The 26,802-nt window shown below is 41.0% G+C and overlaps 1 protein-coding gene across 3 annotated transcripts in view; it reads right to left on the bottom strand.

The window, feature by feature from the left end:
• Nucleotides 1-2,962: 2,962 nt before the first annotated feature.
• Nucleotides 2,963-26,802, bottom strand: part of FUNDC1 (FUN14 domain containing 1) — a 51,809-nt gene continuing 27,969 nt past the window's right edge. For 2 of the 3 annotated variants that reach the window (XR_005102562.1, XR_005102561.1), the window contains exons 2-6: nucleotides 16,112-18,224; nucleotides 13,932-14,088; nucleotides 11,962-12,037; nucleotides 5,125-5,253; nucleotides 2,963-3,607 (exon numbers count right to left, since the gene is read on the bottom strand). Coding sequence is in view for 1 of the 3 variants with exons in the window: in XM_037376818.1 (XP_037232715.1) it covers nucleotides 3,530-3,607; nucleotides 5,125-5,253; nucleotides 11,962-12,037; nucleotides 13,932-14,088; nucleotides 16,112-16,142 (471 nt within the window). In the remaining 2 variants the exon portion in view is untranslated. Of the gene's footprint in view, nucleotides 3,608-5,124; nucleotides 5,254-11,961; nucleotides 12,038-13,931; nucleotides 14,089-16,111; nucleotides 18,225-26,802 lie in introns of those variants that run through there. The other variant, XM_037376818.1, reaches the window with a different exon arrangement.

The following is a 26,802-nucleotide window of genomic DNA, read 5'->3' as shown; positions in this document are numbered from 1 at the left end:
AGAGATATATGACCTGCCTTAGTAAATCATTTAGCTTAGCATTCAGTCTCAAAAAGTGACTGCTAACAACTGCTTGAGGGAAAAATAAAATACACAAGCCTGTAGAAGGCAAAGGTAGGATAATCTGATCACTAGACCAGTTTTATCACAAAGTTCACTGAGCAGTATTAGGTATGGCTAGAGAAACCTAAAGTTGCTTTCCTTGCACCTTTAGCTATACCTGAGCACTCCTGCGATTTCCCTCAATTGCCCCATTGTTCCCAGAAGGGAGCCTGCTCCTTGCTTTCCACAGCACGCAGTGGAAATGAGTTCCATGGGCCAATTACACGTTCTGTAAAAAGCTGTTTCCCTGCGCTACATTCATGTTTTCCACCTTTCAGTTAAGTTCTTCAGCTATACAATAAAAAGCACAGAAATGCTGGCTCAGCCCTTCATTAACTTATTTCTAACCCTCTCCCTTCTGTTTCGCCCTTCTTTGAATCTTTAGCCTGCATTAGATCTTGTTAGCGAGGGTAACAGTTCCTTAAAGTCATTCCAGAAAAGAACTCACCACCAGAAACACCATTTATTATGCTCCATTCCATTCTCAATAATTCCCATCAACATTCATTTTTGTGACTGTAACTTTATAGAGCGTTCCCTTATGTACAGTGATATACAAGGTTCTGTTCCGAGCTGACACATATAAAATCTCAGGCATGTGCAAGAAAAGCTGCCTGTATTTGTCTCAGTGCTTCATGTTTATCAAAGTCTGCCACGGCACTGCCTCCTCACCCTGTCAGTCCCAGCTGCAGTTCCTGGTAGCATCCCCTCGACCTCACCAACCACAGGAACCATCGGAGGACTTGGCAAGCATTGCTGCGCCAGCAGGCACTCCTTCTTCTCATGAACGCTTTGTGTAAAGCCAATCCCGATACAAACCACCAGGGTTCACCTTTCCAATTGTACCTTTTCTCCTTTCTTTTTTTGTGCCGCAGACTGTTTTACATTACACTTCTTATTCCAAAGAATATGGGTGGGGTGTTTTTTTCTAGAATAAAAAGGTTTTTGTAATAAACCCTGCAAAAATATTTAATGCAATCAGTTCTTTTTTCATTGCCTTACCAAGAATCTCAGATAACGGCAACAGAGCAGCAGAACAACTTTCCTCTGCAGAGATCAGTCTGCACTACTATATAAGGTGGGTGTTGGTTTTTTTTAAATTCTACTTTTAACTATGAAGTATATTCCTTGGTCACATGCACAGCCTTTTTAGCAAGCACACTAAAAGACGCTCCCTTTAAATCCTTTCACAGAGTAGGCTCTTTTTAAAAATGCCAGTTTATGGTTCATGCTGCTGAGGTGGTCACTTCATTCCCAAAGCCCTTCAGGACACCTGAGTTGAATCCAGTCGGGTGGCTGACGTCAGTTGGCTTCAGCAACTCTTTTGACATGCCAAAAATCCATTAGCTTCATCAGCAGAAAAGAAAGAGCTGACTGGTTACCTTCCCGTTACCATTTGGATCGAACCCTAAGGCAAAGAAACTTCCACATTTTCATGTTTTTCTTAATTTTTCTTTAAACCCCAGATGACTCAGCATGCATATTCCTCCTTCGGCTTCCCATCTCCAACAAACTGCAACGAATGCGTTTACATCACTTTAGATACTCATCTGAAAACAGAATGTTTAGGATGCTAACGTGTTACTTGTGGCCATTCCTTGGGTTTGGGGGTTTGGTTTGGTTCGTGGGCAGGTTATTTTCAAAAGCCTTCGCAGGCTGTAGCTGAACTAATCCTTAAACCTCACACATACGGATGATGTGCTTCGTAACTTACTCTGGCCACAAGCATGCATAAATGAAGTCAACACACAATACAGACCTCTGAAGTCCACAGATGCACTAGTCTAAACATACACTAGGTTACTACGTCAAACGCCTTTCACACCCAGCCCAGCTGATGGGTGTTCATCCCGCGTCCTGGACATCCAAAGTTCACGTCCATCCGGTGCTAAAGAATCACTCTTGTTCAGACACGTGACAGGAACCCAACAGAACCCGCGTGAGGGAGACTCCATTTCACGTTAACTTGCTGGCACAGTAAAACCCAGAGAAAGAGGGGCAGAGCAAACAGTCCTTCTTGGGTAGAACTTCTAAAATGTTCCAAGTTTAAATGCAGAAAAATGCATTAAGTATTTGTTTGGATCCTTAACTTCTTTAGAATAACCTAGTAACAAATTACCAAAACTACCTTAAAAACCTACTTGAGGGTAAATTTTCCAGCCCACCCACAATTATGCCTCCAACCTCCTTTAGAATCCACTTCCTGCTTTGATCCATCAAAGGCACAGGCAGCAAACACATTGAGCAGATTAAGTCCCATTTGCTTTCCCAGACTTCAGAAGATATAGGCACTCTTCCAATAAGCTAACTGAAGCCAATCTGTACCCTCATTTTTCCATAGCTGGCACCCTAGACAGTGAAAGTCAAATTAAGTGACAACTGTAAAAAAAATCCAAAAAACTGTGTCTAAGTTAGGGAGAACACAGTGGCAACAGAGGTGAATATGAAAGCGAGTATCATTTCCAGCTAAAATGGGCTGCAAGAGCAGCCTTCAGTTCATCGCAGGCACATTGTGCTGACACCCTGTCGAGCCCTACAAAGTACCAGCCTTTGCGAAGTGCTCAGGCAGAAGCCTCATCTCTTCACCTCGCCAACTACTGAAATCTGAAACGACCTCCACGGTTTACTGAACGCAAAACAATTAAGCGTCAGATAGCTGTGGAGTATGCGCTTGCAATGATTATCTGTGTAGTACAGTTTTATCAATGAGTTTACGCATATCTACACATCTGGGAAAAATAACATACATACATTTACTTAGCACACAAGTATCACAAGCATCTCTGCAAACATTTGTACCAGATGCTTGCAAGCTATGAACACGAGGCTTTCTTATTTTCTGTGTACACAAAGGACAGAGTCAAAGTTAATTTTCATCTTTAATAAGCTCATGATTCTTTGTTACTTAATACTCTGTAAAAAGGTATTACAGATTGATCATTATTGCAGTGACTTCTAAAGAACCTGGACAGCCATGAGGCTGAAATTACAGTATCATATACATTATGTAGTCATTGATACTATCTACTACAGCATGAAGAAAAATACTTTTAAAATAAACAGTATTTAACTGAAAACATAGAAATGGAGCTTTCTTTCTTACAGTATGGCTACATATCTATATTCCAAGAATTAACATTTTAAAAAATGCTAGATCTTGAAAGGTCATACATAAAAAGAGTCATGATGAAGATGAACCAGTTTTGCCCAGAAATGCTATAATGAGCACTGCACAGTTTTTCAGCAAATTCTAGTTTTGCCAAGCTTCAAGAGGCAAAAGCCTGAAATGTAAAAGCTTCCAAGTTGTCTAGCTAGTCCACTCGTCTTGCTCTGGAAGGACCAGTGACGCACACTGCTTATAGACAGCCTGTCACCACAACCGTTCTTTGCCGACATGAATGCCATCAGGAATAGACGATTCAGGTCCTTAGGATGCCAGGCCTAACAAAAAACCTCCAACAAATCCGCCGGACACCACGATGTTTTGTTTGATAAATTCTGTTGACTGAGAAGAAAAATAATACTTGTAAAGAACTGAGTTAGTTGTGTCCGATTGTAGCATTTAATACTTAATCACAAGTGCCTGGAAACAAGAATACTAAAATTAGGGAGAGGGGTGCAGGGGAAAGCAATGTGTTTAAAAACATATAAAGCTAGGTGGCAACTGCTGGCACCAAGGGAGTGAAAACTGAGACTCAGCTGTCTTTAACAATATATTTAAAATACAGTTAGTATTTTCAAAGTCAAAATACAGAGGAACTGTCATAGCAATTTCATGCCAATACCACTCTTGTTTTGCTTAAAACAAGACAGATGTTTTACAAACTCCCTTGGCAAAAAAGCATAAGCACCACCATGACTTCAATTTTAATCACATGAAAAACGTTTAAAAACAAACCAACTGTTTTTTGGAAGACTAGATCACTGGAAAAGAAATATACTTCACTCCATTATCAGCCAGTTTCCCAACAACTTCTTTCTACAAGAAACACTCAGGTATAATGACATTTGTGTACAGTGTCTCATGAAGTAATAGCAGAGTATAACACGGTATATCAAACGTGCCATTTCATAAATCCTCCACTTCAAACACTTCAGATAAGCTATTAATACACAATTAGAAGAAAGTAATAAAATATGAGAAAAAAGAAAAAGCTAGAATAAGCTAGAAAACCATCTCTCCAACTTCCACTTCATATTCACATTAAAATGTAACGTAATTGTTATCAGCCTCTGTGCAACTCCATACAGGTTACATCTGAGTGTGTCAGTGTGGCTGCTGTTACACTGTCTGCAGCATCTTCCAAGCCAGGATTCACAGTCACTAAGAAAGCAGCTTAGATGGCCTGTATGAAGTGTGAAAATATGTGGAAAAGGCTAAACGTACTTTTAAAAAAACCCCAAAGACCAAATAATTAAAGTCTTCAAACAACAGAACAAAATAGCCCCAGTGACACTCATCAGTATCACAGGCTACCTCTTTTCAATGTAGTACATAACTGACAGATTCCACAGACAGACATTCTTGGAACTGTATAAAAATGAGATAAAAACCGCAACTCTAGTTACGAAGTAGTCCTAGCTTTTATTCAGAAAGAAAGGTCAGTCTTGTACAACCAAGTAATTCTGTTATCAGCAGTCTAAGAAAATTTGTCTTTTGTCTTTGTAGCCACCATGTTTTAACCACAGTATCTTCAACTTTTTACTGTGTCATGACCCCACTGGCTTTCTTGCTAGCCAAGAATCCACACAGACTAAATGGCAAAGTCAGTGGCAGTCCCTAAGCCGTATCAGCTGTAGAAATGCATTAACTTTGAAGTGTTTGTGTCATCTTTAAGAGTGAAAAAATAGAATGCTAAATGAATAAAAGAGAGACAAATCTGATAACTTTTAATAAAATAATACAGCCAGAGTATTTCTGATGCCTTCCAGTTTTGCACCTGCATTTTCAATTAATCATCACCTGCAGCTGAAGGTAAGAAAAACTGGCTGGTAGAAAAGAGTTTATCACCTTAGGCTTACCTCTTCAATTAAAGTATTGATTTCCGGTGCTGCCTTATTTGCACGTTTTTTTAACTGTTTTTTTGCTTTGTTTACATCTTTTTCAACTCTCTTCCAGTCAACTTGTACATATCCACTATGACTAGCGATCTAGGAAAATAAAGGGTATTTAGTACAATTGTCGTTAACATTTTACAAGTCAAAATACAGTTTCTTAGTGCCTACAAAGTTGGAGGGGTGTGTGGGGTTTTTTTATAGTTACAGATACAGGAAAAGAGATTGTTCAGTTATAGCAGGTACACTGCTTCAAACACTAATATTTTCCACAGTAACAGCAGTTCAAATTAGAACAAGCAACAGCAAAGTTCAGTAGACTCTCGTTAATTTTACCCATTCTCTATTTTTCAGCTATAAAAGGTTTAAATAAAAATGTTTTTCCTTCAGCATTTACGGTAACTTTACTTGTAAGAAAACCACAATCATAGGACAACAATGAAAAAACTCTTTAATTTCAGCTTCTTTCAGAATTGTGGAATTCTGATTTGTGAGAAGGTATCTGGGGCTAATCAGAATCATCCTTAGAAATACTGAAACCCCTTATTTTGCCCTACATCATTTAAAGTGTCCAACAAAAAAGTATTAGATACAAGAGAATTCTCATACTTTCTACAACACAAAGCCAGTGAGTAGAAAAATAACATGGCCTGGGTACAGCACAAGTTCTGTAACATCAGCAAAATGAGTAAGTTTTGGGGGATTGTTCATACCAATTTACACTTGAACTCCCAAAATGCTTAAACATCCGTGAGATTTTGCCTTATTTCTGTTACTAAGATTTGATCCTGGAAACAAGTAAGATGTTCTGTTACTTGACCAACACTGACAATCTGACCAATTTCTTTAAGACAATTCACAAAAGAAATAAATATTTAAATGTTTATAAGATCACAGCTTAAAAAAACCCCAAAACAATCAGGCAATTACTGCATGCTCTAGAGAACAGTTAAACAACTCACTGGTTGGGAAAAAAAAACCAGAGAGAAGGAAAACCCCCAAAACTAACGATTACTGCTTATTTAACTGCTAAGACTGATAGATACAGACCACTGACTTTACAGGGTAAATGACTGTTATACCAAAAGTTCTTCATAAAGAGTGAGATTTCTCAGGTCCTTCTTAAAGTCATGTTTGGCAAATTTACGTCACTTATGTAACAGTGTTCTATGGAAACAGTACAATTGGTAAATCAAAGTCACAGATGATGAACTTTCACGGAACACATTTAAATATACAATTTATTAGGTTTGACATAAAAAGAAATGTTTCATACTGCTTACTGGTACTGAATTTTGACTTTCACATACCATATAACTAAACGTAGACCATCTAGCTTGTTTTACTACAGCCACAATAAGTAAGCAAGATACCTTACCACAAATAAGAATTTCACGATCCTGAAAGACTAAAATGAAAAAAGTCTCAGACAGATTTTGTCTGAATTCAAAACAAAGCTCCTAAAAGACCACCTATGTAAGAAAGTAAATTTCAGTTTCCATCTTTGCACAAGATTTAAAAAAACCAATTAACTGGACAAATGCAAAATTAAGTTACTATATTCGTAACGGATTCATTGACCTTGACTGCCTATTGTAAAACCATTTATCCAGAGGGGCACCGGTGTTTATGCAGGGATAGCTAATTAACGACTGTCTATTATACAGTATGAAAACATAAAACTGGTTTTAAAGCTGTACTAGTTGCACATCCAGTCACTGGATGACATACCAGGAACAGAAAAGGCTGTACACTGGGGCAATTTTTCTTTTATGAATTTAACATTATTACAAGAATTTCAAAAAGGCCCAAACATTAAGTTAGTGCCTTCTAACTCATAAAACTGAAAAGTAAATATGGACTGATCTACCCAGTCAACAAAATGTATGAAATGTTAATATATTTGCTTGCTCATTAAAAAAAAAAAAATCTAAGTAAAAGGACTTTAAAGGAAGTATTTCATTAAGACTAGTTTAATTAGCTCAGTTATCCATACAGTACAAAGATGAGGCATAATTTTTTAATTAAGTTCTGTTTAGCTCTGCAGTAGTTACAACTTCAGTTTGTACCAAAACTCCAGTGTACACAATAAAAATTATACTTTTCTCCCTGAACTTAGGAGCAGAGATCTTAAGTTCTGCTTTTGAGCATTTGTACACATCTATGAAATAAGCAACAGAGATCAATGTTTTCAATGTAAGATCTATAACTGAGAAGAAAAAAAATGTTGTACTTCACTGCAGTGATAGTCAGAGCCTGCGTCGTATTGGCTTTGGCTGCAATCCTACTAATTACATAACTTCGTATACAAGCGCAGAAATAATCCCACCGGACTCAAATGCTGGTGAGACAGCTTTCAATTTTTAGACCCTAATACATCATAAAAAAATTATTTGCTTACAACAGTAAATTTACATAAACACAATTTCTTAAAAAGTTCACTAGTATTCTTAAACCCAGCCCCTACAACAACAAACTAAAATAACACTCCATTATCAGTTCCATACTTAAGATAACGAGTCATCTAAGTCTACACATAGAGATCACGTCTCTTAAAAAGACATGGGGGTGGGGTACATCTATTTCTGTATATACAGAAATCTATCTATAGAAGTACATATGATAATGGCATAATATATATTATATACATGCATCTCTCTCTCATGTATCACATTAGTAAAATTTATTTTTGTTCAAGACCTTCCAAAACTGTTGAAAAAAAGAATTCATTTTTTCCAAAAAGGCAATTGAAAAATATATCATTGCAGGAATACTAAAAATAAGTGCATCTTTCAAGAGAGAATCTGGATGGGAAGATGTCATTTTGGGAGTGATACTGGAGAGGTATGCTAGCACTTTGTTATTGTGAAACAGTATTAAGACTAACGAGCAAAAAATGTTTAAGAGTAAAACTTTTATATGGCAAGACGGGACAAAAGAGTCTTTAATTTCCTCAAAGACAAAAATCTCTCATACTAAAAAAAAGTCCAACTAAGCCCAGAAGATACACGTGAGCTCCCTGTGCTCAGCTGCTTGTGTAGCACACAGAAAACATGCGCACTTTTAAGTATCTTCTGGTATTTAGATAGGTAGCAACCCCCATCACACTCAACCAGTTTCCGGAACAGATCTGACAAGTCTCTAACTTCAATACATAAAGAAAATGAGGGACTGAGAAATGACACAACCTTTTTTTGTAAGAGTTAAACTGCAGAGGCTGTATCTTCAGCCGTCACCTGCTAGCACAGCTCCACTGTAACCACTGAAACTACTCCAATTTACAAAGACAGAGAAACCATACCCCTCCATTTCATGTCAAAACCTGCCAGAAATACGGTATTTCTTTAAAAGGTCAACTTCCAACTACCATTTGCTTTGGCTGTTCCACAGAATGTTCCCTCAAAGTCTGCACACATCAACTGTCAAGTGGGATGTTCAAGGCAAAACTGAATACAACTCTTTCTTATTAAGTCCCCACCCCTAGAAGCATGTTGTTCTCTCCACACTTCACTGAAATGCCACATCATCATCATCATCATGGCATGGTATCAACAAACTACTCTACGAGATACAGCCAAGGATATTTTAGCATTTATCTTGCCTCTTGTGTTGTTTTCAAAAATTTACTTTTTTTAAGTCAGAAGATAATTTAATGAAGCATTGAATCAATTGTATATTAACAGGATGAGGCAAAATATATTAGTGAAAGCACAAATAACTGACCCCCCCCACAATTTTATGATTAAATAATAGTCAACACACAATGGAAAAACTTGTAATTTTTACGCAGACTGCAGAGCAAAAAGCAATGAAACCACTATTAAGGATACAGGAGTTTAAAAACACAGAAGAGAGAACAGGCACTCATTAAGAGCAACTGCTTTTAACCACTTCATTATAGCAGAACCACGTGAGTTCACACTTCCCTGCTCTTCAGGATTTCACTGAACTGTGCTGTATAAAACAGAAGTTATCCAAGGAAAATTCTGTACTTGTTATGAGAAATGAATTATATTTTCCTTAATACAGTATATGGATATTGCTCTCATACCAGCATATTTGAAAAACTACATCTATTTCAATAAAAAGGATAGCTAATTGTGCTGGATATTTCAACAGCTTAATTTGATCAAAGATGTGATAATAGATCTTCATTTTGAGACTATGAAAATTCTTTAATATCATTTTTATTCTCTTCCTCAGACTACTTTTCATTTAATCTGTATTAAGACTGAAAACCTTTTAGATCACTTACAAAAATCTGACAAATCTTTTTTGCTTCTTGTACAAACTGACACTCCAGAAATGTATTGCTTTCAGTTTGCTACTAGATTTTTTGAAAAGTCATTACACGCTGAAGAAAAAAATACATTTTTTTTTTAATTTCACGACTGAAATGATTCACTGAATGGGCTTTAGACAAGACTTTTGCCTTCTGTAGTTTTTGTTTTAGCACACAATTACAATGTCAATAGTGCAATCAGCAGTTGAATGAAATCTGCAACTTCAGATAAATCTACAGATAAAAAGGAAGTTTCTAGTCATGTGCTGAAATGCGACTCTGCCCACTCAGGGGAAGTGCTGAACATGTATTCATATGGAAATTAAATTTACAATGTGTGATCTTTAAATGAAAAAATTAAAGACTACGGAAATGTAATTACACTATAGAATTTATGACTCACCTTTAAAATGCAAAACATTCTGAATTAAAAAGAAAGACCACGGCATTTACCTCATTCCCTTCCAAGAGAATGTGGTCTTACTTAATTAAAGATATCGACAACTCAAAATATGAAACTCACTTTTTCTCATGAATAGTATCTCTTTTCAGATACACTGTAAATGAGATCAACTAAGAAATCAGACACTCAAACACATGACAAATAAGTTTTATGTAATGGAAAGCTCTCCAAGCATCACAGCTCAACAAGCAAAAACACTGCGCAAGTAATGTGTTTTAAACAATTTCTAGTCTCCTTTCTCTACAGGTCTTAGTTTTAACTTTTCAGCTTTCTGTAGTTGGAAGTACTAATGAAGGTACCTGCAGGCAACATTCTCTACCTGCTACCCCTGGATGCCAGCCCACCGTTCTGTAGGCTCTTCAGTCATACTTAGGTTAGAATTGTCATTAAAAGAATTAAGACCAGTGGCACACAACACAGGAAGAGGGATTCAGATCCTAAAGTCAACTGGATGAAAGAGGTGACAAGTACTTCAAGATCCACTGTGTGTGTGTATATATATACCTCAATAAATGATTAATTCTTCCGTCATGATCCAGAAATACACATTATGGGCTAAAGACGTCCAAAGTACTCCATCACATTGATTCATTTGCTGGCATAGCGCATCTTGCCAAAAATTTACATCTGTATGGTCTTAACTATTTCAGATTCAGCACCCTTGTAAAATTCATCCCTATGTTCAGGTACAAGCCCAATAACCAGTGATTTCCAGATTCAAAAAGGTCATCAATGTACAATGGTGAAGTGGAATGAATGCTACTACTGTAAAGCTTCGTATCGAAACTATTTCTCTTTGACTTTTTGCATTGTGGATGCATTTCCATTGCTTTTGAGTAACTCAAAATAAAATACACTTCGTATTTGTTGAAAACTTAAACCAAATAGTTCCAGGAGTCCACACTCTCACACAGACTGCTGCAGTTCTATGTTGTAAGTTTAGCACGTGGCTTAAAAAAAAAACCCAAACCAAACCTAAACCCAGTAGCGAACATGATTATGAAGAAAGTTAAGAGTACTTCACACAGCTGTGATGTTTTGATGCATTATGCAGCAACAATCACAGGTACTACCCAAATCTTCCAGATCACTGGTTGACTGCAACAGCCATTACAATCAAAGGAGTAACTGGAAGTGGGATACACCTTTCAGAAATCCTCCAGGGTGATGCTGAAAAGATTAAATAAATTAAAAAAATATGTATCTTTAACAGCCTGTCTCAAAAAATGGTATATGATTGAACCTAAGTAGGCACCGGTCTACTTCCTCTGGAATGATTTGAGGAAAAATGACAAGCTCATGGGCATTAAAACATGAAAAAATGCCAGTAAAAAAATTAAGAATTACTTGGCATCTTACAGAAGGGTATGTGAAATTCTCCATCACTTAAAAGTTTCATCATCTAATTTAAAGGCTTTTTGGAAATATGTCCTCCCCATACCACAATACCTGATGAAAAATGGAAATGGTCGTGCCAGGGAACATCATTAAAAATTTTTGGATGTGAAATCCAACTGAACAGAGGAATGCAACGATGCTATCAGAAATCAGCAAAGCTTCAGAGGTTCAACAGATATAACTAGTATAGTACAGCATGGGGAGAAAAGACAAAAACACGACTTCATAATGGGACCACAGCAAGTGTTCCAAGCAACTGCCAAAGAAGCCTACTTCTTCTAAAGCACTGATAAAATTCTCAAACCTGTTTAATATAAACTCAGCTTAAATTCCTTATCTCCCTAACCACAGGTTTACAGGAAATTCCTCTGATGTGACAACAGTGAATCACATACAGCATCTCAGCTTCTGCACACCGGTTTCTTTTGGCTTACTACAAACTATTTTACAGGACAGTGTAGATTCTGATTCACCATTCATTTTTTAGAACTGTGTCTTTTGTACACAATATTACAGCTGAAATGTAAGTTTTTGACTGATAAGACTAAAAAGATGAAGTAGATAAGAAGCCTTCCTAATTAAATTTTACCCAACAGCTGTGTTTTTCCTATTGTTTAGTAAATAATATTTGCCAACTTAGAAAGCATGAAATGCTACATACTTGAAGCAGAAGAAAGCCACCACCTACTGCAGTTGCTGCAAGCTTTCCGACTTTCTGGAACAAAAATCCCGCACACCTTAGGAGAACAAAACAAAAAAAACCCAGTCCAATGAAGTTGTCTGCTGAAAAATGCCACACTCTAAAATTCCCAACTACAACTATTATTATTTTTAATTTAACAAAGCAACTGTATCATTTCACATTTTAAAATTTCAAAATCAGAATATTTAATACAAACAATAATTAAGAATACCTAACACAAGTCAACATGAGTAATGGTTGCTAATTCGTGGCTGTCTGATGGCCCCTTTAAAGTAAGATTGAGATCTCCAGAGCTCGTCTGCACAGAAAAGCTGTATGCTCCTATTAAATGTAGCATGTTAATAAAGCACAATGTAGTAATATGAAAGTGCCACTATAACAGTTCCCAAATGGTAATTACCAAAAGGTAAATATATTCTACCATCATTTATATTAACTACACGACCCATAACTTAAGTATCTCAGGTAAAAAGAAGATACATCCTTACCACAACACTTAAAAATCAGAGGGGCCCCTCTACTGGGACATGGCCTCAGTCTATTTTTAATGGGATCAAGGCAGCCAGAAAATTAATTATCTTGTTTGCAGTCTCCCCTCTCATATCAAACACAGAGCTGCACAGATATTGATATAGAATAGTTTGGGCAGGAAGGGACCTCTGGAGGTCATCTAGTCCAGCTGCCTACCCAAAACTGGGCCACCTGCAAAGTCCAATCCAGCCTCCAAGCTAAATCAGGTTGCTCAGGGTCCTAACTTGGGCAAGCGCTGAGTTTTTCCAAGGCTAATGGTTCCACAACTTCCCTGGACAACTCTGCTGGTGTCTGACCTGCCCCCCTGCCGCCCCCAGCCCACACACAGAGGGAAATTTTCTCCCCCCCTGCACATGAAAAGTAAATTCGTATTTATATACATGAAATGCATAGAGAGGTATATACATCTACAGATACTGAAACACAGTTTCCAGCTTTCAAGAAGCCAGTTTTTATGGATGCCAGATGAACTATTCCCTGGAAGCTTCAGAGTTTATGTATACACATCTAACTTCTAAAAATAATATTAAGGCTACAGAGGCAAAAAACAAACAAAATAAAAACAACCCCAAAAAATCAGACTGAAAGCTAAGCCTACACTCCTCAAAGCTGTGCTGAGCCTGGACGTGACAATTTCATTTTTGGTCTATTTCATCTTCCAGATCTTGCATAACTCCATTTTAAAAGTCACTCTGCTACTATAATGCTGTTTTTCACTGTACTTAACATTTTTTTAAGAGTACTAGAATAGAGACATTGCATGAATAACAAATACCTTGACATAACTGCTACGGCTGTGGCCATATTTTCCAGTTTAAGTTCTTATCTGTACTATCTAGCTTTCACCATGAACTATTTTAGCACAACTATGCTGTGGTATCTCTCTCCAGTTAACATGAGAGCAGACTTAATTTGTACAAAATGGCTCCAGCTGAATTTAGAGGCAAAAAAAAGTCTCTATGAAATGGGGCTCTTAATGAAAAGTATACTCTGCCACAATTTTTTTCCTTTCTCATTTCTTTTACTTATAAAGTATGTCTTAGCCATAATATCATAACTAGATTTATAAATCTATACTAGCAAGGAAATAAGCTTTTCCATACAAACAAAAGCTATATGCAGTAATTTTCCATTTATTCCTTGTATTTTTAAAGCTCTTGACATTTCCCTAAATCCTTTTCACAGTAACTGGTATGAATAAATGGTGTTTTACCAATACTACAAAACACTTCAGAATGATAAGTCAAGAGTAATGAATTAAGAAATTGTTCACACATGGATAATCTTGATCAATGATAAATGAAATCCCGTTAGAGAGGATACAAATAGCCTTGGAAAGGGATCTTCTTAACACAGTAAAATGTCTAGGACAGTTACAAAAAGTGATGCTCACTCACCAGCCAGTCACACCACCCATCACAATCTGAGTAGCTACAGAGTATTTTTCTACAATTGGTCCTGAATTCCGGCCAAACACACGATTCCACCAATGGTGACGACGTGCATATTCTGTTAAATCCAACACTTCATAGGAATCATCGTCACTTTCATGCTCTTAAAAGAAAAACAAAACAAAAAGAAGTAATTTTCTCAGTTATACAGTAAATTAACAATTTATGTAAAAAAACCAAACGTTAACAGAATTGGTTATGGTATTAACTGGCTAATCCAATGGTTTAAATTGCAGCATACAGGCTACCTATGATCCAGCAGCTCAAAGAATAAAGAATTTTGAGATTTTATGCCATAATGTTCAAGGTAAGGAAGAGAAGACCACAGGGGGAAATAAAATCTATAAAATCCATGACTGGCACAGGAAAGGTGAACAGGGATCTCCTACCTGTTCAAATACAGGAACTAAGATGTATTGGATGAAACCAGCAGGTAGCTTGTTCAACACAAAAAAAGCAAGCCCCTGCTGGAAGCCCGAGTTAACCTGTGGAACAGCTGGCCGCAGGATGCTGTAGATACCAAAAGCTGATGTGGACTCCAAATAACAACAGAAGAAATTAAAGAGGGGGAGATGGACCCAAATGATCTGCCAAAGGCTGTCAGAGACAAACATCTTAACCATGGCTAATGAGGTCCTGGGCTGAAAAACATTACAAACATTCTGAGAAAGTAACAATACCTGCTTACCCTGTTAAATCTTTCTTAGATCACCCTGCAGCCAATGGCTTTCGGACACAGGATGCTGGGCTTTCATCTGACCTACTACAATGTCTTTTATGATCTTAAGCAATGTGAAACACGTCAAACTTATGAAAGAGCTCACACATCTCCACTGGACAGACTAAAACTTTGAAAGATTGAGAACCTCTAGCCTAGTGTTTTCCTCAGAGGGCTACACACTAGCATACACTAATAAGCCAAGAAGAGACACTTCTGCTGCTTTTCCACAACAGGTGAAATAGATGAAGCTGGGACTTCCATGAAGCTCCATATTTGCAGTACAATTCCATCAAATTTTCAAAATAGGCATCCTGCAACTCCAAGTTAGAGAACCTAAATACCATGTATACTCAGACATCAAAGCGAAGAGATGGCTTGAAAATTTTTAAAGAAAAATATTTTAAAAGCATTATCATAGTTCTATGGACACACATAAATGAACTAAAGTCTACTTTGGTTAAATAGATTTAATGTGAAATGTAAGTTCAGCAATGATACTGGGTGATTCCAGAGAGGAAGAGAAGTTGAATTACTTCCTAGAATTATAAAGTGAGACTGCAGATATGTAACATTTGATTAAGAATTTCAGCAGCTGTTTTTAAAGTATTACTACAAGTATGGGTAAAAGTTAGAGAATGCAAGAAATACACACGTAGATATGAATTATTTCCCTTTATTATCACCTAAGTGTTCCTGAGTACTAGAACATAAATAGCAAGGCCCATAATGCTCAGAAGGTACTGAATGGCCCTTCCAGCTTTAAGGTATCAAGCGCAAACTGTTCAGCTGCTTTAAGTGGAGGAAAACAAACAGGTTGTCACAGAGCGTCAGCTGATTCTGCCCCTTCATTAGTATGGCTCGGATCAAAACTCACACAAGTGTAACGCGTCGCGTGGAAAAAGATAACGCGAGCGCACCTTCCGCGGGTGGCCGCCGCCCCCTCCCCGCGGGACAGGGCTGGGCTGGGCTGGGCTGCGCTGGCTGTCCCGGCCGCCGGGCCCTGCCCGTGCAGGAGGGCGGCGCTCGCACGGCCGCGGTGCGGTGCGGTGCGGTGCGGTGCGGCAAGGCGCTCCCGCTCCCCCCGCGCCCCGCCGAGGGCCCAGCCCCGCCTCCCCCCGGGACGAGCCAACGACAACAACCTGGCGCGCAGGCGCCCCGCCCGTCCCCTCCCCTCCCCCACCGGCCGCGCGAGCGGCGAGGGGGGGGGCGACACGACGGGGACGGGGGAGGGGCAGAGCCCGGGCCATCCCTCCCCCGCCCCCGGGCGCCGGCACCGGGACCGGGCTGCCCCTCGCCCCCGAGAGGAAGGGCGGCCGCCGCGCCGCGCCTCCTCCCCTCTCCCGCCAGGGGACGGTACAGGATGCGTCGCTGCGGACGCGCCCGGGCCCGCGGGGCGCCCACTGACCTGAGGCGGCGCGGGGCCTCCGCGCCGCCATGTTGGCCGGTGTTGACAGCGGAGCCGGGCCCGGGGCCGCCTCGCTCCGCCCCCCGCGGGCCGCTCTGCGCCGCCCGCCCCGCGCCGCTCCGCGCTCCCCCTCCGCCGCGGCGCCGCCCCCTCTGCGGCCGCGGGGCCACAGCGCGCGTGCGCCCGCCGCCCTTCCCGCCCCTCCCCCCGCGGCAGCGCGAGGGGCGCCCGGGAGCTGTTCCCCGTGGCGGCGGCGCGGGCAGCGCGGGTCCCCCGGTGCCGCGGAGGGTGCTGGGGCGGCAGTTCCCGGGGGGCCGTGGAGGGGGGGCGCGGCGGGGCCGGGTTTGTCCGCGGGCAGCGCCTCGGCGGCGGGGCCCGTCCCCCCGAACCCGGCCGGGCAGGCCGCGGGCCCATGGTGCGGCGCTCCCGCCGCCGTGGCGGCCCGGACGGTCGGGGCCTGGGGCTTCTGGCCTGGGCGGCGGGCCCGGCTCAGCCCGGTGATAGCCGTGCGGGCCGCAGGACGCCTCAGGGTGGCCGTTGCCGCGGGCGAGAAGCGGGGGTGGCAGGGGTCGCGGCTGGACAAGGGGCCGCCCGCGGCCGTAGCTGGGCCGGTTAGGACCGCGCGTCGCCGTGCCGGGGGCGCTCAACGCCCCTAAAAATGAGCAACCGGGAAGGAAGAGCCCAGGCGCCTCAAAGAGCCAAGGTGACATCAATGTGAGCCGTGGAACGTTTCAAAAGATGAAGCTCGGGATCTCCTGGCGCCCTGTACTCCCTCCCTGCTTGTAGCAGTGGGTGCTGCCGGTGGTGGCCTGGCGGGCTGAAGGCCACGCTATTGCGTTTTACTGCTTTTATTTTGGGTTTTTTTGTGTGCAGCTCTGTACAACCTTTATAGCCGTAACTTAGGGGTACCATACAGAATGTACAGCTTCAGGAACATTGCGGCAATATGAGCATCAAGAAAGCAAGAGGGTTCAATTATTATGAATAATAACAGAAAATGGGAAACATACGATTTAAAAAGGTTTACTGTTTCTCATTTGAACTCATGCTGCCAATGCACAAGATGGGCAATTATAATGAAAACAAACCCACTTTTTCCCGTATCATACAGCTATTTTTTCTGGAGCAAGACCCGTGCAACATGCAGACTAAGCACTTAAGATTCTCATCAACCCCTTAATTACACTAACTTTAACAGACACGCAAAAAAAGAATCAAGAAAAACTTCTGTGTAAAGGTACTTCTTAAATCAGCCTTGACATTGAAGTTGGTGTATAAAATTCAAAGTTAGTGTACGAAATAGTGGTTTGGTTATTAACATTTTTATTACAAACATTGGCCATCGTGATAAGCAGGTGATAGCACAACAGGCGGAACATACTATTTTCCTTAAGATTTTCAATAAATCTATTTTTGTATGGAACACAAATGTGTCTCCCATGATTTGTTTTGACAAACACCTAACATCTTTGGACTTTTCATGTTTAAGCATAATTTTTTTTTTTTATTCATTTCCCAATAATAACAAAAAGCTTGTTGACTTTTACTACTAAATGATTTGCAATCTTTTTTCTAACACTAGCAGTTTGTTAAAAAAAAAACCAAACAACTTTGGAGAGTGTTATGCAGTCCTTATAACTAACAGTGGAAGGAAGTATGCTAATAACACTAAAAAAGCTGCTTTGCTGGCTTCCTTCGTGATGCCAAGACCGGACAAAAGGCAACCAGGTAACTCATCCGTGGTATCTCTAGAAAAGGTTCCCATTATCTAGGTATTTTGGGTCTTCTTCATTGTTGTTGGTCTGGGTTTGTACCTGAGTGTGTGCATGCATGGTACCAGTTGCCGTAGCAGATGATCTCCTCCTGGCCAGGAGAACGAGGAAGGTGCTTTGGCTACCACAGACAGACTTGCTGGCTGTTTCCAGTTTCACAACTGTTGAGGCAGTTGCAAACCTTACAGCAATTTGTACGGCTGGCTTTCAGCAGCTCTAGTTCTATCTCTTGGGGAGATCCCAGATGATAATTTTTTTACTACCGTTTACTCTTCTGGCTGAGCACATCCCTGTGGAGCTCCTGCAACCTTTTGCTTCTCTTGCTCATTGTGTAGGTAAGGCTGGAGAGAATAGAGAGAAAAGGTTTTCAGGATGGTCATTATAGCCATCTGGTTTCACATCATCTCAGTCAGTGCTTTTGATCAGCCCCATCATGATACATAAAATCCCACAAACTCATTCAAATCAAGCGCACACAGGTGCCGCGTTCAAGCTATCCACAGACAGAAATTTTTCAAGGAAAGGCAATTTAAACTTGGGCTGCATTTTGGCTTCACCCTTGAAGGCTCTTTAGAAACAAAAAGTTTCCCTGTAGCATCAGAAGGACTGTACAGAAAAACCACTCTCTTGGCTCTGCAAGCCTGTAAGTGGCTCTGTAAGTGGCTACATGTTCAGACTGTGCATTCACCATCTGACCACATACTTATGACAAGCAAGTTCCCTACCACGGCTTGCAAGAGGACATACATGGCATACTTACCTTGAAAAACTAAAATATACCACAATAAGCAACCCAAAACCCAAAAAGCAGAGGAGAGCCCCCTAACCTTCAAACATCTGCCTGTCTCCAATCCTAATAGCTCCTTTGTGGTGCTGACCGGACTTCCAAGCTGAGCTGCACATGCTTGGATTTTTAATCGTGTTGTGTGGTTAATTATAAAAAATAAAGGCAACACACACTGCATACCATCTTCACTAGGCCATATATGGGAGTGGAACTTACATTCTCAGCAGATTTAACCTAGTAAATACAGTTTGAATAACCTGGCAATAAACATATTGGAAAGAGAGGATGATTATTTTTCAAAAACCAAACTGGACATGCTGTTATTCAAAGCTCAGTAGGCTGGCAAATGGCAGAGAAATGTCTTCTCAGATGCAGGAAGGGATTTGGTTCTCAGTCCATCGAGAGCCTGGGCAAGGGCTGTGGTGGGAAGGTAGCAGATTCTGACTCTTGGGCATTATGACCCTTCTGCAACAGCCACCAGATTGTTTTTGGAGCAGGAGTGAAAGTTTGCACCAGGAGTTATCCCAGCTCTTTCTTGCTTGCCTGGCCAAGATGGGCCATAATCTGAACTGTGATGCACTAGGAAGATGTTAAAATCTCCTCTTCCCTGTAGTTATTATGCTAAGAAATACATATCCTGCTGTCCTGTGCTATCCCCGTATGAGACTTTTGTTGGCTTGCTTGTATTGGTTGTCATTGACCTTCCTGTGTCGCTTTTCTTAACTTTGTAAAAAGTTATTTAAAGATTTTTTTCTGTTTTGTGGTCATCATATGAATTCTGTTTTTTTTCAATTTTGTAGTCCTCTGACTCTGCAACAGTTTCTTTCATCTTAGAATCATAGAATCATTTAGGTTGGAAAAGATCTTTGAGATCATAGAGTCCAACCATAAATCTTAATTTGTTTATCCTAATGAAATTTCAATTAGAAATTCCCACCACAATCCATATATGAGGAGGGGAGGAAAGGGCAGAGAAAGGGACGTCTATTGTTTGTATTAACTAACAAGAATTTAAATTGTCCCTTACTGATGCATTATAATAATAGGTACAAAAAGAAAAAAAAACCCCTAAGTTTAGCATGCTGTGAGAGGTTTTTAAACAGGTAAGAACGAAAGACATCACCCAAGTGAGACACACTGGATCCACAGCACCTGCATTTTACTAACTAAACAGAACTGATGGTTAGCGTCAGGTCAGGCTGCGACAGGATGCATGCCCGTTACCCTAGCCTGGAAAAGTAAGGAAATAAAAAGTTAAGGGGAGAGACTGATCTTTCCTCTTTGTTTCATTTACAATATTAATAATAGAAGCTGATGATCCATTAGTCTTTTGATCTCGCCTCTGATGTGTTATTAGACTTGGACTGCAGCACAGAGCTTTGTCCATGACCTCATGTTACTGTACAAATCCCACCAGTGTGTCCGGGCGCTCTGCATGCCACGCAGGCGGCAAATGCTGAGATCGCGGCAAGAGGGGAGCTACATTTTGCGGTAGAGCACACGTCTGGTGAACTTGAGCTTATTATTGCTTTAGGATCTCTCCAGGAGGTACCTAATGCTTAAGCAGTGGGAGCAGACTGCAGAAGGAGAGGACTACTGTGACTCATGAAGGTTAATCTTGCACAGTCAAAATGCTTAATAAAGACTGGAGTGTTGAGCAAAATTTGAGGCTTCTTGTGATTACCTAGGCAAATAAAGGGTGGGGAGGGGAACTGAGAGTCTTAAAAAAGCTGGAAGTCTTGCAATGCACTGGAAGGTTGTCTTTAATGTGATACAGGTCTCGGTGAGATGCAGCTCTTGTCATATTCTTGTTAAATCTGTTCTCATGTATATGCAATGTGACTTATCTTTTTAAAAAAAGGGTTCTGCAATGTTTGTGTTCTTAATTTGCAGTTTTGTTCTAAGTAAAAAAGTAAAAGGTTTTGAACTTTCTCAGGGTAACCTTTTGTCTACTGTGTATCCATATTATAAAATTTCAGAAAAGGGTACTGACTGTAGTGCTGTATTATTTTAGAGAATATCTCTTAGCTGTGATCATGAATATAGCAGTATATTTCATTTTTAAGTTGTCTTTCAGAGACAAATATCTGATTCCCTTGTTATATCTTATAGGTATTCTGGAGTTCCCTGCCACTGTAACTTAAGAACTCAGACAAACCAACGGAGAGAGTGAGAACACAGACTGACACGAGGACCTTCTGGCAGTCTGCCTTGCAAAGGAAATGTAAGGAATTACTTTTTTAGAGAAGCTGTGATGATGGATCAGTCATACATACCACTTCCACAGCTAACAGATGTTCCTATTAAGTTTCTGTAGTGTAAGTGCACATAAACAATTCAGAGAAAAATAAAACTCTGCTGCATAGCTTTTTACAAAGCTAACAGAAATAGGATAATAACACGGCAGGGCAGATTTAGAAGCAATCCACACTGAAAAAATTGAGGACCCTCCAAAAATGCCATCCAAGCAGCACAGAGCCCAAAGAATTTCACTTTTCTGTTTGTGAAGCCCTGCACCAAGAAAAGTCTAAAAATCCTAAACTGAAGGGAAATTTGGTAATAATATTTTTCATTTTCTTGCAAGAAATGAAAAACAATACAGAAATGTGATGAGTAAACACTAGACAGTATACAAAGAGGAAAGATAATTCATGTGAGTCATCACTGCTGGCAAGGAAAAACCTTCAATCAGATAGTGCTCTGCTAGTCATAGGTAGTATTCACTGAAACACCTGGCTGCTCTCAGCTCACCTCAAGCTTATGAAGAGCCCTCCTACATCATCTTCTGTGCTTTCCATTTTTGGCTGAAATAAAACTATATAAATGCCCCCTAGATAACTGAAAACATGCCAAGAGACTCAAACATGAGACTCCCGGAGTACAGGGCTCCGCCAACTGCCCCGATCCCTGTGGCTGTATCCCCTTCCGAATTGCAGATCTCAAAACAACATTTCTCTGGCCAAAGGGCTAGCTTATTTTAGCAGGACTGAGATTAGGAGGACTGGATTTGTTTTTCAAGGGTAATTTTCCTGCAAAGATCGAGGCCCCTGGGCAACTGGGCAGACAGACTGACGGGTTAGAGAGGTGTTCCTGCTTGGACTTGTACAAAGTAACGGTACTTCGTCACCAAGACTCTTCCTAACTTTGCAACAACAATGTCAAATAACATTTAAATAATTTCCTTATAACAAAGATTAAGTCTTGAGAAACACCCCAAAGGATCAGACTTGGTTACCTTTCAAAGCTCAATAATAATAAACTAGAGAATATCACAGTGTAGTTTCCAGTAGCACTGTTAATTTTTCCAGTTTTAAAATACTCAAATCTTGATTTCTGATAAAGCAGTAATGCAGTTTGACAAAAATCGAAAGCAGGCATTTTCTCTGACAAAAATGTGCAAAGACAGATAATGTTCACCTTTTCTCCCTGCTTTTCATTAATTGTTTCCATGGAAGTATTCCACCCACCCTGACTTACCACCACTGATCATCTTCAGCACTTATGGTCTCTCCAAGGACCTGACGATGATTTTTGCAGAGCGAGAGCTACACTCCCTGAAAGAAGACCAAGCACTACTATGCAGAGCTTTCAGCACGTGGCAGGACAGAAGCAGTGCTGTCTGCTGAAGCTATTTGGGACATAATTCTGAGCTAAACACTTGTAGCAGCAGCAGTCCCGAGTCTGACTAAACCTGAAAATGGCATGGGTAGGGATTAGAGGAGGAAACTTGGTTTCTAATCCTGTCATTAACTCGTTGCATTGACAACAAGCATGACACTGGCTCTAGTGACAGAAGTTTTTGTTGCTATGTATTTCCTGGCGCTGATACCATCTGCCCAGTCCTACAGGCTGCAGCAGCAGTGAGAACACGGTAGCAGGGGCTCCGGTTCAGCCACTGGTGGTTTAATACTGTTCTCATGCAGTCTCATCTAGAGTTACTCGGAGGAGAAGTGTGGGATATGTGCTTGGTCCACATTCCGACTGGAATCAAAACTAGCAGGTAGAGTTTTCTAGTCTATTCTTATAGCCAGAGAACACATACACAGAAGAGGGCAAGAAAAACAACAGAGCTACATGCAGGCAGGGTTGCTTCTTGTAGGAATCTGGAGGTTTTATGTTCATTCTTTAAATACTGTCCCATACTGAGGGCTCTCTCTAGGTATTTGTTAGATGGCGAACCCCATTTTGACTGCCTAGCTCGTTTGCTCCCTTTTTCCTGCATCCCAGGGCTGGGCTGAAGTTGTTGCAGAGAGCTGTGTGGAAGCTGCAGTGGCTGCTGCTGGCAGCCGGGTTGTTTCCCAGTGCTTGGCCCGGGAAGCCATAGGTGTGCTGCACAGACACAGGTCATGCAGGAGGACTGAGCTGTGTGTCGCCTGGCAAAGGAAAAGGTTATGGAGCAGCAGCTCTTGGGCACAGTCTCCAGCATATGCACGAAAAGATGCAGTAAGCAGAGACAGAGACATTGTGATCCAAAGGAGAAGGGGAGTCCTTCGATGCTCTGGAAAAACCTGACTGGTACCCCAAAGGTGCTCAAAAGAGCTGAGAAAATTGAAGCTATGAAAAGGTATAGGCTTTCTGTATGTGTGTGCGCATGCACATGGCTGTATATTACACGAGGTAAGATCAGGAGTGACTTATAGTTTGAAACCTTCCTGTGTCCATTTACCTCAGCTTCCACATTTCTAAAGATGTGGATGCTTTCAGGACTGTCAAAGACTGCGCTCCTGGAAAGCATGGACGCTTATGTTGCCAGAGTATTTTCTGTGTAGCATTAACCTCCGGAGGCCCAGACAGACGTGCTTTGGGACTCCACTTCTCTGAAGTGATACTGACTCGTCAGAATGCACCAATGAGCTACGCCAAGCTGGATGGAGCCATAGAAGGGTGACAGGGCTCCGTGAATCTCAAAGCAGCTAACACCCACGTAGTCACCACACAGCAGCATCTACTAAAGAGAACTACAGCAGGGACGCCCGTCACCCACCAGCTTTTGTTCAGCTGGGAACTCACCCTGGAGTTAGCAGCAAGGTGGAGAAACCAGGGAGGATGTTCGGATAGTGAACACTAGTGTCGATGTACTTTATCTCTTTCTTGCTTACCCATGATGTATCACCAAAGTTAAAAAGTAAACCAGTGGGTGGATCATAAAGCTGGGCAACAGCTGCTCAATATTTTTGAGATACAACTTCACAGCACATTATCTATAAACTTTGCGTTACAGTATTTGGTGATATTTATGTTTTTGCTTATTTCATGTGTATTCTATATCCCATAGGCAGTTCCTGAATTCAATTTAATTTTTTTTCCTGATTGATCAGGACCAGTAAGTAATCTTTAGAAAATTTGTTTGTTCTGTTTGTTCCTGTCTTCTTCCTAAATGTGTTTGATGAGTGGGTGATTTGTTTGTGCTGTCATTAGGAAAACCATATGTTGATGTGGTCTTATGGAGGAGTGTTTTTATTATTTTAAGAGTTCAACTAAGGATGTTTCCAAAGGAGTCATAATTGCTCTTCTAAGTACAAAGGCTGAACAATGACTGGCTTACGAATCATGCCAAAAATCTGTTCAGCTCAGTCTAATTATTTCAAAGACTAAAATCTGTTTCTCAGAAATGTCTTCTTTCCACAGTGTGAACTTTTTAACATACTAAGAAAGTTATGTTTACTCAAGTTCTCTATGGATTTATAGTCCAAGTGCCTGGAACAAGGGAAAGTATCCACTTTTTCCATGTATTTGTCAATGCATGCAAAAAGTTTAAGGCTGCTCCTGTCTTCATGTGAAATGCACCGTGCCACAGCATAACCGAGGATGGATCCTGCAAGGACTTTTGGACGTAGGTAGGTTTCCTGGGTGAGTGGGCTGAGGAGAGTGTCGCTGCTCATGTGGCTGAATTGCCTTGAGGGGTGTGCAGGAACCAGATCAGTGCTGAGTTTTGTGTAGGATACTCGTGATGTCCATGAATAAAGGAGCCATCACAGTTTGAAGCAGATGAGGATTTTCACTTGTGGGCCATTTTGCTCCTGTCCGTTAGGAGCTTAGGACCAAACTCCTGGCTGCTAACCCAGTGCAACACCTACTTTACAATATTTGGTGTAAAAAGTTGGTTGGCTCTGTCTAGTGCTTTTTCTCTGGTGACATGAGCTGAGTGTAAGACCCCATGCAGACTACCAGTGCCGGGGGGTTTGGTTGTCCTTTCCGTGGCTGTGGTCAAAACTGGAGGCAATTTTCTGCCAGTGGTCTGGTGGCTGTATTGATGCTGAATAGTCAGTATTCCTGGAAATACCTTGTGAAGCTGTCTGGCATCACAGGTGAGCAAGAGACAACTGCTGAAGACTAGGTTTTGACATGGATGGTATCAGTTTACTCCATAAGTATGACAGACCTGCTGACACCTGAGGGACGACATGCAATATAAGAATGCGTGATGAGTGTAATGGTGGTAAAATCAGCCCCTAGATGGGCTGGTCTCTAAGGCACTGAATACTACACTGGCAAAAGGAGGGTCGCTGGAAAGTGCCTCAGTGCCCAGTAAAAGCTGCTAAAGAGTGAAGCAGATGGTAGAAATTCAACTATATATTTTATACATAGAATATTATATAGGGGCTATTATTCAGTGGTGCAGAAATAAAGAAAATGAAAAGAGGAAAATAGCTGTGCAGCTGGCCAAGACCTTGAAAAGGAAAGACTTTTCAGAATAATTTTCAGAAAAACAATTTCAAACCTCCTTGCTGCAAAGCCTCATACGCAGCCTTTGCAGACAGCCTTTTAGAGGAGAACTTTAAACAAAGGAGTGCAACAGCATGGAAACATTTTGCGAGCAGCAAGATGGCAAATAAATGCTACACATTTTTAGGTGCATGTCAGCCAAAATAAGTTACTGATGAAGCTAGTTTCTCGTGGGTTGCAGTGAACAGGAAAGAAAAAGTAGAAAATAGTAATTCTGCAGCAAGAGACAACATGTCATACTGTGTCATACTAATGCACTTTGAAAACATAAACGTATATACAATTTAAATGTAATATAAACCATGCATGTATTATGTAAATGCCATTAAGTTAGAAATATTACCAGAAATAAATGTACATGCATTTCTATTTTGTTTATGTCTGTCTTTGTGTATAAAAAAAATATATATTGTAAAATCCATATTATTAGATTATTGGTGAAATGAATAATTTCTTTTTCTCCATACCCAGCAAGATTATAGGAGTTGGCCCGGTGGTCAAAACCACAGCCTGGGATTTCATGTGTTATTTTGTCTCACATTTCCTACATCATGTTAGGTGGGGTCTCCACCTTATCTGGACCATAGCTCAGAAAATTTATGAGGATAAATGCTTTAAAGAATGAAAGACGCAAATCTGTAGTGATCATGGCTAGCTAGATACCTTAGATGAACAAAATAATAATGGGAAGATTTTTTTTAAAGGATTTCTTTGTGGGAATTGCTACTCCGTGTTTCCTGGCCTGCAGAAATACCTTTTGCTGATCATTGACTTTTGAGATATCATATGATTGTAGCACGGGGTTTGAAAGGTGCTGTCAATGAAGAATTCTGTTATGGTTGTTGACTGAGCAAGTTCTATTTGTGGTTTGGCATTGGTTTTAATCAAGGTTCATTATGGTAAAGTGCAATAGACTTAAAAAATTACTCAGGCCATGTTGGGGTGTTCTCACACCACCACTGCAGGGCACTGCAGGCATCTAACTGGAAACCTCCATCTCCAGAGGACCAAAGTGGCAGGTCTCTCTGCTCCCAGGTAGATGAGGCTGGGAACCTGGGACCCAGCCTCGCAAGGCTGTGCGTCCATCAGGGAAGCCAGCCTACATGGTGCCTGCCCCCATGGAGCAGCCACTTGCTCCTGACCCTTCGCTGGGGCTTCCTGGCCCTTCGTCAATGCCAGCGCTGCAGCTCCCATTGCCGCGCTGCCAGTGGGTCAAGGAAGGGATGGGAGCTGAAAGGCACTCTGCCCCCAAAAGGGGCGTGGTGCAGGGAAACATGTCACAAAAAGACATGGCCCCATTCCTGCATCTTAGATTTGCAGTCTCTGGGATTTTATGGGGCCCCTCCGATGGTGGTCTGAGCAGACCACAAGGAAGGGCAGACCAACACCAGCTCTACACGTGGGCT

This window comes from Falco rusticolus, chromosome 2 (genome assembly GCF_015220075.1).
Source record: "Falco rusticolus isolate bFalRus1 chromosome 2, bFalRus1.pri, whole genome shotgun sequence".
In the NCBI taxonomy this organism is placed as follows: Eukaryota; Metazoa; Chordata; class Aves; order Falconiformes; family Falconidae; genus Falco; species Falco rusticolus.
The sequence above is the reverse complement of the archived record's forward strand: the minus strand, read 5'-3'. Positions and strand labels throughout refer to the sequence as shown.